A 12,403-nucleotide genomic window follows, 5' to 3' on the forward strand; every position below is an offset into this window, starting at 1 on the left:
TCTGGGGATGGATAGATAGTACAGTAGAGAGCTGGCCTTGCACACAGCTCAATGGGGCTTGATCTCCAACACCCCACAAGGCCCGAAGTCCTGCCAGGAGTGCAGAGCCAGGAGTAAAGTGTGGGGCATCCGCAGGTGTGCTCCCCAAATTAAAAAACCAAAACAAAACAATGTAAGAAAAAGATATAGACCTCAGATGAGATCCTTTAGTATTGGGATGTTAAAAAAGAATGACACAAAAAAGATGACTTGAGACATAAATAGACAAAGCATCTTAGAAAAGCTGATTCTAAGTTCAGTTAATAAAGAATTCTTTTGAAAGGTAAGTTATCAAAATCAAGAATCTGGAAAACATTTTAGCCCAATATTGAAAAAAGTCACACTACTGAAAAATGAAAGCTTTATGGATGTTCAAAGTATTGTTATTTCACAAAACTGCTGGGCTATGCAACAGATGAATCTTCTGGTCTATCTGCCACGAATGGCAATCCCATTGACCCAATGGTTAGGATACTTTCAAAGCCACAGTCACCAATGGGAACTATCTTAAATCCAACATTCCCATTTCCCTGTTCCTTAATTTACAATGCATCCAAGTGAACGATGAACCCCCCAAATCATTTGACTCAATACCCAAATAAACGTAGATAATACATTCACTTCAAGGAGTCAACAGAAAGGGAGATTTACATTACAGTGCAAGAATGTAACTTCCAACTCACTTGTGTGGGGGACCCTAACAAGCCCAACATTCATGCACTGCCATGTGGCCCACAAACAAGTGATTTCCCCCACCTCACCTATAAAGACAGCACATAGAACATTCACTGTCAGGCAAGAGGAATTAGAAGTTTAATGTCTCCAACCTCGGGTCTGTTGGAGGAAACTTTTAATTAAAAACACAGTTCAAAGAAACAAAGGCAGTCATGAAAACATGGATTTTATTTCACCAACCAAGACCAGAAGTAATTTCTCTCTGATTCCAAGCAAACAGTTTTGTTCCTAGTACTTGTAGGTAAAAGTTTCCCTTCCAAATAAACAGATTCCATTACAACCATCACTAAATATTAAAGGCAGCTAAAGATGTAAACAATTACTTCCCCTTTGGTAATATGCATAAAGTGCTTGCCATATCTGTAAAATCACACTGGAAGCAATAACCTAATTGTTAACTCTATTCTACAGATTTAAAATGGTCCTTCGGTATTAAGTGGGGCTAGGCCAGCTGAAAAGACACTAATATAGATCATCTCTAACTCTGGGCAAGTTAACTGTCTTGCACTTCCTTTTATGTGAAATGGACAGGAGTATTTTATTCCAAATTCTTAGTATTTAGGTCACGTAAGCTGCTCAATGATACCACAGAACCATTAGTATTAATTGATACTTTTACTCTTGATCAAAACAAAAAAGTGTATTAAGGCCTCAAAGAGTATAAAGTGCTTTGTCTAGCATGACCACACTTATACAGCCCCCAGTACCAACAGCAGTGACTCGGTAGCCTTTGAGCAGTAGCCTTTGAGCATCACTGTCAGTCTGCCCCCAAATCTATTATTTTCTAAGTCAAGATTCCTCAAAAGGTTAAAGTAACTCACAAAGAAGTTAACAGATTTGAAAGTCAAGTTCCTGATTCTAAAACAGTAATTTGAGAAACAATTGGAAGTAACCATCCTTCCTGAGCATAAGCAAGAAGTTAAATAAGACTTTACTTAAATTCTTTTTTTTCCAGAGCAGCTTTAGAGCATATCTGGTTGCCCAATAAACCTTTCCACATTTTTTTAGCAAGATTAAATTTAAATAGTAAAGACAAAAGACCCAATTAATTAGGACACAACTCAAAGTTTGCTTTAAATAATTTGGGGGATGGGGGTGGTAGAACGACATGACACTAAAGAGAACGATTTTCTATAGTTCAGAGTCTCTTTATTTTTAAACAAACACCTCTCATGCCATGAATTCATAGGGAATGGGCTCCAGCAGCTCAGGCTCCTTTCCATTAGTTCTTACAAAGTGTGCTTCTCTGGGTGGAGCAGGCTAGGAAGAAGAAAAAAAGGTGATTGTAAAACACTAATTAAACCCTCCCCCCCTCCCGCCCTTCCCTTGGCACCCTAGCTCACCCTGCCTCAGCACCGCCCATCCACCCCTTTGCCATCCTCCAGCGCCCTCACACCGGGTTTGCTCCCTCCGACAGGTCAGTAAATCTACCCGGGGCGCCATTCTGCCCCCCACCACCCCCCCTGGGCCCCCCACCCATATCGCATCAGTGGGCATGGCCTATTTTGGAGCTGGCAGCTGTTCACGTGGCCACAGTTATTTTCCCCATAACAAGCAATCTGGTTTTACATCTCAGTCTTCATCACCTATGTCCCTGTGTAACATCCTAGCTATCCCAAAAAGTTCGCCAAAAGGCTGCTAGTCTATTCCAATTTCTCCAAAGTACCAATGAATATAAGCAGCAGTACAAGCCCAAAGTAAAGGAGCACATTCTCCAAAATCATCACTTGAGGCCTCATGTAAAGAATAGAGGAACATCAGAGAAGGACATGTTCTACAGGGGGTACATAAGAAGGTGACCACCATTGACAGAGCCGATGCAGAATCCTTTTTTTTGCAAAAAAAGGGAACAGGGATAGTGAACTTGAAGGTCCCTCTTTCATAGCACCACCACAACATGAAGAAACAGTGCAAATCCCCACCACAAGGAGAGGACGATGAAAGGAGTCCAGAAGCCTCAATAGACGTTTCCTAAAAACTTGAGCTTTCCGATAAAGAATTTAGACTTGAAATCCTGAAGATGTTCAATGAACTCAACATAAAGACTGACAAGGTATTCGTTAAATTAAAGGAGGACCTGACAGAAACAAGACAACAGAGAGCTGAGAAAATACGGGAAGAAATGAGAACAGAAATAAAAAAAGCTACAAAAAGAAATATCACAAATAAAGGATTTGGTAGATGAATTAAAAAACTCAGTGGGTGCCCTCAACAATAGATGGCTACAGCTGAAGACAGAATCAGTGAGCTGTCTTCCTGCAGCTTGAAAATGAGCTGCAGGAAGCCTACCTGCAACAACAAACAATGGGGAAAGACCTCAAAATGGCTCTACGGCGAATCAGAGTCCTAGGGGATGATTTCAAGAGGAACAACATTAGAATCATCTGAGCACCAGAAGGACAGGGAAGCAACCCCAATGAAAAAGCCACAGTCAAAAAAACCATTGCTGAAAAGTTTCCAGAGCTGGAGAATGCAGACATCCAGATTCAAGGAGGCAGTAGGGTGCCAGCTAAAAGAGACCCTAACAGAAAAACTCCAAGACATATCATAGTTTGAATGATGGACTTCACGGATAAAGACATGGTACTGCAAGCTGCAAGGTCAAAGAAGGAAATCACGTACAAAGGAGCACCCCTTAGATTCACAGCAGACCTATTGGAGGAAACCCTCCAAGCCCGAAGGCAATGGTAGGATATAGTGAAAAAACTTGAATGCTTCACCAAGAATACTTTACTGGGCTAAACTTTCATTCAAACTTGAAAGAACTATACATTATTTTGTGGATAATCAACAGCTTAGGAATTTTATAGACTCAAAACCAAACTTAAATGAAGGAATAAAGGGGCTATTATAAGACAAGAAAAACCCCTATAAGCACAACAAACCCTTACAGAAAGATGGCATAAAACCCCATAACAATAATCTCTCTCAATGTCAATGATCTAAATTCACTAATTAAGAGTCACAGAGTGGCAAAATGGATTCAGAGACTTAATCCAACATTCTGCTGCCTACAAGAAACACATCTGAACAGCCAGAACAAACACAGACTCAAATTCAAAGGATGGAAAACAATCCTGCAAGCAAAGAATTCCCTCAAAAAAACTGGGGTGGCTTTAGGTTTCAGGTTGAAAAATATTAGAACATAGATTTCAGGTTGAAAAATATTAGAAGGGATAGTGAAGGCCATTTTTTATTAATCAGGGTATATGTAAAGCAGGAAGAAATCACACTCCTAAATGTGTGCGTACCAAAAAAGGGACCAGGTAAATACCTACAACAACTGACCTTAAGAAGGACATTGCAAGCAACACAATAGTACTTGGAGACTTCAACACCATCCTATCGCCTCTGGATAGATCAAGAGTTTAAAATTCAGCAAGTAAATATTGGTTTTGAACGAAGAAATAGAAGAGAGAGGGCTAGTAGATGTATACAGAACTTTATATCCCCCAAATAAAGAATGTACATTCTTCTCCAGTACACATGGAACATTTTCCAGAATAGACCATGTGCTGGGCCACACAACATACCTCAACAAAATCAGGAAGATAGATATTGTACCAGCTATCTTAACAGACTGTGATGCACTAAAGATAGAAGTTAATCATGTACAGAAGCAGAAAACCAACTCAAACAACTGGAAATTAAACAACTGAATGGTGAACAATAAGCAGGTCAGGAAGGAAATCAAGAAAGAAATCAAAAGGTACCTGGAAACAAATGAGAACAAGGACACGAGCTACCAGAACCTGTAGGATGCAGCTAAAGCTGTGTTAAGGGGAAAATTTAAGCCCTTAAAGCATTTCTCAGGAAGGAAGAAAGGGCCCACATAAGTAAATTGACTTCAAGATTTTAGAAAAGGACAAACAAAAGGAGCCCAGACCAGGCAGAGGGAAAGAGATAATAAAACTTAGAGCAGAAATCAACGACATGAAAACCCAAAAGACAATCTGAAAGATCAATGAAACCAAGAGCTGGTTCTTTGAGAAAATAAACAAGATTGATGAATCACTAGCAAGACTCACAAAGAGATACCCCCAATAAACTGAATCAGAAATGAAAAGAGGGATATCACAAAAAAAACCAAAGAAACTCAAAAGATCATCAGACACTACTTTGAAAATCTCTATGCCACAAAACAAGAGAACCTAGAAGAAATGGATAAATTCCTGGATTCCTATAATCTCCCAAGGCTGAATCAAGAAGTCCTGGAATACCTGAATAGTCCTATTAATATCAAGGAAAATGAAACTGTAATTAAAATCTTCCCAAAAACAAAAGCCCAGGTCCAGACAGATTCACTAGCGAATTCTTCAAAACATTCAAAGAGGACCTATTGTCAGTTCTTCTCAAGCTTTTCCAGGAAATTGAATAATCAGAAACTCTCCCAAATAGCTTATATGAGGCTCATATCTCCTTAATACCAAAAGCAAAGATAGACACCACAAAAAAAGAAAACTACAGGCCAATATCTCTGATGAACACAGATGCAAAGATTCTCAACAAATTATTTGCAAACAGAAATCGACAACTTATCAAATATAATACACCTCGACCAAGTGGGATTCATCCCGGGGACACAAGGATGGTTTAACATCTGGAAATCAATAAACATAATCCGTCATAAAAGATAAAAATCATATAGTCATATCAACAGATGCAGAGAAAGCATTTGATAAGATATAGCAATCGTTTATGATGAAAACTCTGCCAAAATGGGTACAGAAGGGACTTTCTTCAATTTAATCAAAGCCATTTATCACATGCCTATGTCAAGCATTGTCCTCAATGGGGAAAAACTGAGAGCCTTCCCTCTAAGATCAGGGACGAGACAAGGATGCCACTCTCTCCACTTCTGTTCAATATAGTATTGGAAGTACTTGCAATAGCGATTAGGCAAGAAAAAGATATCAAGGGCATCCAGATAGGAAAGGAAGAAATCAAGCTCTGACTATTCGCAGATGATATGATACTATACTTCTAAAGTCTACCTAAAGCCTCTACCAAGAAACTCCTAGAAACAATAGACTTGTATAGCACAGTTACAGGCTATAAAATCAATACCCAAAAGTCCATGGTTTTCCTATATGCAAACAATGAGACAGAGGAAAGGGACATGATAAAAGCAATCCCATTCACAATTGTACTGCAAAATATCAAGTACCTCAGAATCAGCTGAACTAAGGAGGTAAAGGACTTGTACAAAGAAAACTACAAAACACTACTTCAGGAAATAAAAGAAGACATGAGGAAATGGAAAGATATCCCCTGCTCATGGATTGGAAGAATGCTGTCAAAATGGCGATACTCCTCAAAGCATTGTACAAATTCAATGCGGTCCCTTTAAGGATACCCATGACCTTCTTCAAAGAAATGGAGCAAACACTACTGAAATTCACATGGAAGAACAAGCCCCCATGAATAGCTAATGCAATTCTTGGGAAAAAGAAAATGGGAGGAATCAACCTCCCCAACTTCAAACTCTACTACAAAGCAGTAATAATTAAAACAGCATGGTAGTGGAACAAATGCAGAAACGCAGACCAATGAACAGGGTCGAATATTCTGACACACCACCCCAAATATATGAACATCTAATCTTTGATAAGGGAGCAAGAAATGTGAAGTGGAGCAAGGAAAGCCTCTTTAACAAATTGTGCTGGCAGAACTGGACAGCTACATGCAAAAAAATTGGCTTAGATCTCCACCTATCATCATGTACAAAAGTCAGATCAAAATGGATTAAAGAGACCTCAACATCAGACCAGAATCCATAAAGTACATTGAAGACAGGGTTGGCAAAACCCTCCACAACATTGAAGCCAATGGTATCTTCAAAGATGACACGCCATGGGCCAAGCAAGTGAAAACAGAGATAAATAAATGGTACTATCTTAAAGTAAGAAGCTTCTGCACCTCAAAAGAAATAGTGACCAAAGTTCAAAGACAGTCTACAGAATGGGAAAGGATACTCACCCAATACCCATGCAATAAGGGGTTGATATCAAGGATATACAAGGCACTGGTTGAACTCCACAAGAAAACTGCCAACCCAATCAAAAAATAGGGTGATGAAATGAACAGAAACTTTCTCAAAGAAGAAATCCGAATGGATCAGAGGCACATGAGAAAATGCTCTACATCACTAATCATCAGGGAGATGCAGACCAAAACAACAATGAGATATCATCTCACACCACAGAGACTAGCCCACATCCAAAAAAACAAAAGCAAGCATTGTTGGCGCGAATGTGGGGAGAAAGGGACTCTCCTTCACCACTGGTGGGAATACCAACTGGTTGAGGCCTGGAGAACAGTTTGCAAGCTTCTCAAAAAATTAGAAATTGAGCTTCCATTTGACCCAGCAATACCACTCCTGGGAATATATCCCAAAGAGGCAAAAAGGTATAGTAGAAATGACATCTGCACTTGAATGTTCATTGCAGCACTGTTTACAATAGCCAAAATCTGGAAAAAAACCAGAGTGCCCCAAAACAGATGAGACTGGTTAAAGAAACTTTGGTACATCTACACAATGGAATACTGTGCAGCTGTTAGAAAAGATGAAGCTTTGAAATTTGCATATAAGTGGATCAACATGGAAAGTATCATGTTGAGTGAAATGATTCAGAAAGACAGAGACAGACCTAGAAATATCGCACTCATCTGTGGAATATAAGGGAGCAGAATGGGAGACTAACACCCAAGAGTAATAGAGACAAGAACCAGGAGGTGTGCCCCACAGCTTGGAAACTGGCCTCACATGCTGGGGGAAAACGCAGCTGAGATACAGAAGGGAACACCTAGTAGAGAATGTTGGAAGGAACCACTCGGGTTGAAAGCTGCGTGCCGAAAGTAGACTATAAACCAAACATGATGGCCACTCAATACCTCTATTGCAAACTACAACATCCAACAGGAGAGAGAACAAAAGGGAATGCCCTGCTGCAGAGGCAGGGTGGGTTGGTGGGGGTTGGGGTGGGGGTGGTGGGATGGATACTGGGAACATTGGTGGAGGAGAACAGGCACTGGTGGAGGGATGTAAACAAAATGTAAATATTAAAGTTCATAAGTTTGTAATTGTACCTCACGGTGATTCACTAATAAAAATTTTTAAAAAACTAATTTAAACCATAAAGTACTCTAAAAACCAATGAAATGACAGGTTTACTTTCATATAAAAGAAAATTACACTTTTTAGTGATCTATATTTAGATCACATTCAAAGTACTCACCTGGCGCTTCAGTTGAACCCAAGTTCCTTTCTCTTTGGCTTCCTTCTTTTTCTGATCATTTTCCTTTACCCGTTTCAAGAAGCTGTCTCGACTCTTAGAGTGCTTAATATGCTCAATACGAACATTAATTCTCTTGGCAAGAATCTTGCCCCTGGAAAGAAGATTAACTCTTATAAATGCTTCACCAAAAACATAACCCAAAAGGAACAAATCTACAGATAAAACCTCCAGTGTAAAAAAAAAATTGTGATGCATGGGCATGGAGCAGATTAACTGGATTGAAGGTTTAACTGGACTTTAAGATTTAACTGGATTTGGCATAGCATTCGGCAACCTTTCTATACGTGTGGACTGGTTCCTGTTTTAAGGCCAGCAAAATTCAGAAAACTTTTTGGCAGTTTCATGATTAATCATAAATTTTTTACCCATAAAACAGAATAAGTTAATGGCAAATTTGCAATCATGATTAATCTACTGCGAGAATTAGTGTTTGGGCAAACCGCCCACTTTTAAGCTCTTTCTTGTGACAACAGACCTTGAAAGTAACTAAAACCACGTTGCTGTATTAACTTGCTAAACCTTTTACTCTGGCAATAGAACCACCTTAAATCAATCCCATGACATTCCTCTACCTTGATCTTTCAAGTTGTTTCCTCTGACAGGATACAAGACAAACACCCAGTTTGCTTGAGTTTTAAAAGGACGCTTCCTTTGCCCCACTTGAATGACCAATTAAGACATAAGTCCAATTGGCAAAGTGAGAAGGGGGCATAAAGGAATACTAATTAGCCCTCCCAAACCACATTACTTACTTGACTTGTTTGTTAACGACAATGCCAACAGCATGCTGGGTAACATTGTAGACTCTTCCAGTTTTGCCATGGTAACATTTGTGGGGCATTCCTTTTTGGACAGTGCCCATTCCCTATAAACAAAGGAGGCAAATGTCATACCATTATCAATTTCCCTTTCTTATCAAGGCTATTCAAGGAACCTTTTCTTTTTTAATGGCAACTCAAGAGCTTTCAGAGCCAGTGAGATGTGATTTTCACTGTGATATTGCTTTGTGATATTGCTTCAAAAAGCAATCAAAAGATAATCATCATTAAACTCTACAGTACCATAATGGATTTAAAAATTAGACACAAAGCTTTAACTATTTTTAATAGCCATCCTCACCAGTAATTATTACACAAAGATATTCAACAGCAACAACTAGGTAATGAGAAAAACTTAAGAACAAATAATTCAGGTTTCTGAAAAGTATTAACTGTCTACGCTGAAAGCTTATTAAGTTTTCCATTTAAAAGGATAAGGAGCCAATAGAACACAAAGTATTGACTAAGTTATTTCCAATTTGTAACTTACCTTTATGTCTACGATATCACCTTTCTTGTATATCCGCATGTACGTGGCCAAAGGAACAACTCCTGGGAAGCATAAGTACACAGTCAGTATCCAAATTATGTAATCTAAGCAGCTGTCATCATTAAAAAAAAAAAAAAAAAAAAAGCAGCTTTTGGGTTTCCCTGGTGGTGTGGTGGTGCTCAGGGCTTATTCCTGGCTGTGGTCAGGAATCACTCCTGGCAGGCTTGGCAAACACAGTTTTTTCATGTGCAAGGCAAGTCCTCTACACACTGTATCATATATAGTGCCAGCTGATACAAAATCAGAGTTGTATTTTATAATCTTGCTGGTTCACAATGTATGAAGCTATATAAGTCATACTTTTTAGTACAAGTTAGGGAGATGCTAGTTAATGTAGCACCAAAACCATAAACACCAACAATATAATAAAAAACACAACCATAATTATGCATTAAAAAATAAAACCTGAATACATCTTATAAAACACAGACCAAAAAATAAAAACAAACCATATTTTTACTGTATGCAAGCCAATATATGCAATGTATGTGGTGCCAACCCCCCACCCCTCAAAATTATAAATGCCATACTTACTTTTCTCAAGTAATGTACTTACCATGTTTTCTAAAAGGTCTAGAGAACATATAACGGGTGCCCCTCTTCTTTCCCTTCGTGTTGGTCATTTTTGCTATTTACTGGAGAGTGAAAGATACAAAGACAAATTTGGTACATGTACCTTTACCAAAAATTTTAACTCTGAATACTTGCATTTCACTAGCAAAATCAGGTCTAAGAACATGTTAACCTAGAAGGGTACCTAAGGAAATTAGAAGACAATCTGACAGAATGACAAAACCTCCAATAACTTTTCTAATCAATCTAATTTTTGGTGACAGCACATTTCACACAGCATCTAGTAACAGTCAAAATATCCAATTCATTTACATATGATCACTGACATGTTTACTAGGAAACATGTTGGGTAGAAGGGGAAAAACAAGCAATAAATCATCAACTTGGGTACAAGTTCTGATCCATTTACACCCCATGATCCTCATCTGGAAAACAGGGCAATTAAGGCCAAATCTACATAGCACTGGCAACTGAGCAGTGGTTGTTAATAGTAACTAATATGCATTACAAAGACAGTTTTGTTTCTCAAAGGCCAAAACAATGATTTTAATCGCTGCTGGTCATTCATGCTACCATCACTATCACAAAGTAAAATACCGGGCAAGGTTTAATTTGAATATTCCAACAAATTATTTCTCAACTAACATGAGAACTCTAGAGAAAATGGACCACACCAAAGCATCCTTTCCATATAACGCAGAAAGTTTCACTCAACCTAACACCATTCGTCGAACGAATGCACTCTTAAAAAGGCCAACAATCATGTATTAAGTGCTAAACACATGTTTTTATACTTTCTTCTGAGTCCAAAATCCCACTCGCCCACTAGAAGCAATTCTCCAAGTGAGAAATGTATTATCAGATACAGATTAAAGTCCAATAGTTAAAAAATTTATCTGACACCCAGGATTCCTTAGAGGGTGACTTCAACAGCAGCCAGGGCTGTTCTTACACCACGAGCCTCTGACAAATTAGTGAAGTGGGCCCAGTTAAGAGATTGACAAAAGTAGCAATAAAATCGAACAATTTCGACCATCACATGATACCATCGACTAGGTAACTGAAACCAAAAGTCTTTTTTAATAAAAGGTGTGTGTATGGTGGGGAGGGGGCGCTCGCAGAGCTTCAAAGGTAAAGCAAATATGTAGATTCCAACACAAAAGATGTGGGTGAGGGTGTAAGTGTGCAATCTAGTAGCTGATCAATCACAACGAAGATACCGAACCAAGGCTGTCTCCAGGTCTTTGTGACCACCAGCACGCCGCCGTGCGGGTGACCACCGCGGCCGAGCCGTCCCCAGCGCGGCTCAATGAGTGTGCGCGGCACTGCACCTCGCTCAGCTGGCTCTCCCCGCGGGGGCCGAGCCTCGTTCCGCAGCGCGGGGTTCGGCCCAGTTCCCACCCCCGACCCTCCTCCCCGACTGGTGGTGGGCCGGGCCACGCCACGCCACGCCACGCCACTCCCACTTACTTGGACAAATCTACACTACCTGGGTCAGGCAGCTCAACTCAGACTCCCGAGTGCCCCAGTCAGCGCCGCTGCGTCACGGGTCAGGAATTCAGCGCCGGCTGAGCGACTAGCGCCAAAACCGGCGGAGACCATCAGCGGCTGACGCCCGCGCGGACCGAGGGAAGGGGCGGGGCGGCGGCGCGGGCCGAGGGGAGGGGCGGGGCGGCGGCGCGGGCCGAGGGGAGGGGCGGGGCGGCGGCGCGGGCCGAGGGGAGGGGCGGGGCGGCGGCGCGGGCCGAGGGGAGGGGCGGGGCGGCGGCGCCTTCTCGCGGCCTGCGGGCTGCGGGCGGAGATGCCGGCAAGAAAGGGCCCCTGAAGGCGATGCTTTTGGGGAAAGGGCCGTCCCTGAGGACAAGCGAATCCCGTGAGGAGATTTTCCTTTAACACCAAAATGAAGCCATCGACCCGTACTAACCACGTTAGGATCTTAATAGACAGTTCTCAGAAGGGGACCTCAAGGAAACGGAAGCCAGGTCCCGCGGGCGTGCGACGTCAGCCGCTCAGCGCCTCCGGCCCGGGCGTGGGCGTGGGCGTGGGCGTGGCGCCGCGCTGCCCTGCGGCTCTGGGGAGAGCCACTAGTGTGCAGATACGGGTACGTGAGCACCAAGGCTCAGTACCCAAGCGATCACAACCTCCTATCCACGCGCTTTCATGTTTCGTGCACAATGCGTTTGCGCGCGTTAGAACTACTTTGGAAAGCCATTAGGCAAAATCTAGAAGAACTGAAAGTTCAAAGGTACCAAATCGCAACATTTCGCTGCTAAACTCATGTCTCAGGACTTGAATTTGGAATTCAGGATGAGCATTAACAGCGTTGATAGTGAAAAAAAAACTAGAAACATCCTTCAGTAAAAGTAAACGTTCTGGGAAGTTTAGACATA

General features: G+C 41.2%; 1 protein-coding gene and 1 non-coding gene across 4 annotated transcripts; both read right to left on the reverse strand.

Moving 5' to 3' along the window:
• Window positions 1-924: 924 nt before the first annotated feature.
• Window positions 925-11,678, reverse strand: LOC101551549 (60S ribosomal protein L21-like). 3 transcript variants are annotated; one of them, XM_055141197.1, is made up of 6 exons: window positions 11,484-11,678; window positions 9,997-10,075; window positions 9,381-9,442; window positions 8,825-8,937; window positions 8,013-8,163; window positions 925-2,034 (listed from the first exon to the last, which is right to left on the reverse strand). In XM_055141197.1, exons 2-6 carry the CDS (start codon window positions 10,061-10,063, stop codon window positions 1,945-1,947), a joined length of 483 nt encoding a protein of 160 aa, XP_054997172.1. In that variant the 5' UTR covers window positions 10,064-10,075; window positions 11,484-11,678; the 3' UTR covers window positions 925-1,944. The 3 variants fall into 3 exon arrangements, with proteins under 3 accessions (XP_054997172.1, XP_054997163.1, XP_054997176.1); XM_055141188.1 differs by having other exon boundaries at window positions 11,503-11,676; XM_055141201.1 differs by lacking the exon at window positions 11,484-11,678 and adding an exon at window positions 11,234-11,301.
• Window positions 8,657-8,783, reverse strand: LOC129400975 (small nucleolar RNA SNORA27). The gene has a single exon (XR_008628017.1). It is a non-coding gene; the product is annotated as a small nucleolar RNA SNORA27 (small nucleolar RNA).
• Window positions 11,679-12,403: the final 725 nt, after the last annotated feature.

This window comes from Sorex araneus, chromosome 1, assembly GCF_027595985.1.
Source record: "Sorex araneus isolate mSorAra2 chromosome 1, mSorAra2.pri, whole genome shotgun sequence".
Classification (NCBI taxonomy): domain Eukaryota; kingdom Metazoa; phylum Chordata; class Mammalia; order Eulipotyphla; family Soricidae; genus Sorex; species Sorex araneus.

Coding starts and splice junctions, on each gene's coding strand:
- LOC101551549 (XM_055141197.1), bottom strand. CDS start 10,063: ATGACCAACACGAAGGGAAAGAAGAGGGGCACCCGTTATATGTTCTCT. Junction 8,938..9,380: donor GTGATATCGTAGACATAAAG/GTAAGTTACAAA, acceptor CTTTGTTTATAG/GGAATGGGCACTGTCCAAAA. Junction 2,035..8,012: donor GGGTTCAACTGAAGCGCCAG/GTGAGTACTTTG, acceptor TCTTCTTCCTAG/CCTGCTCCACCCAGAGAAGC.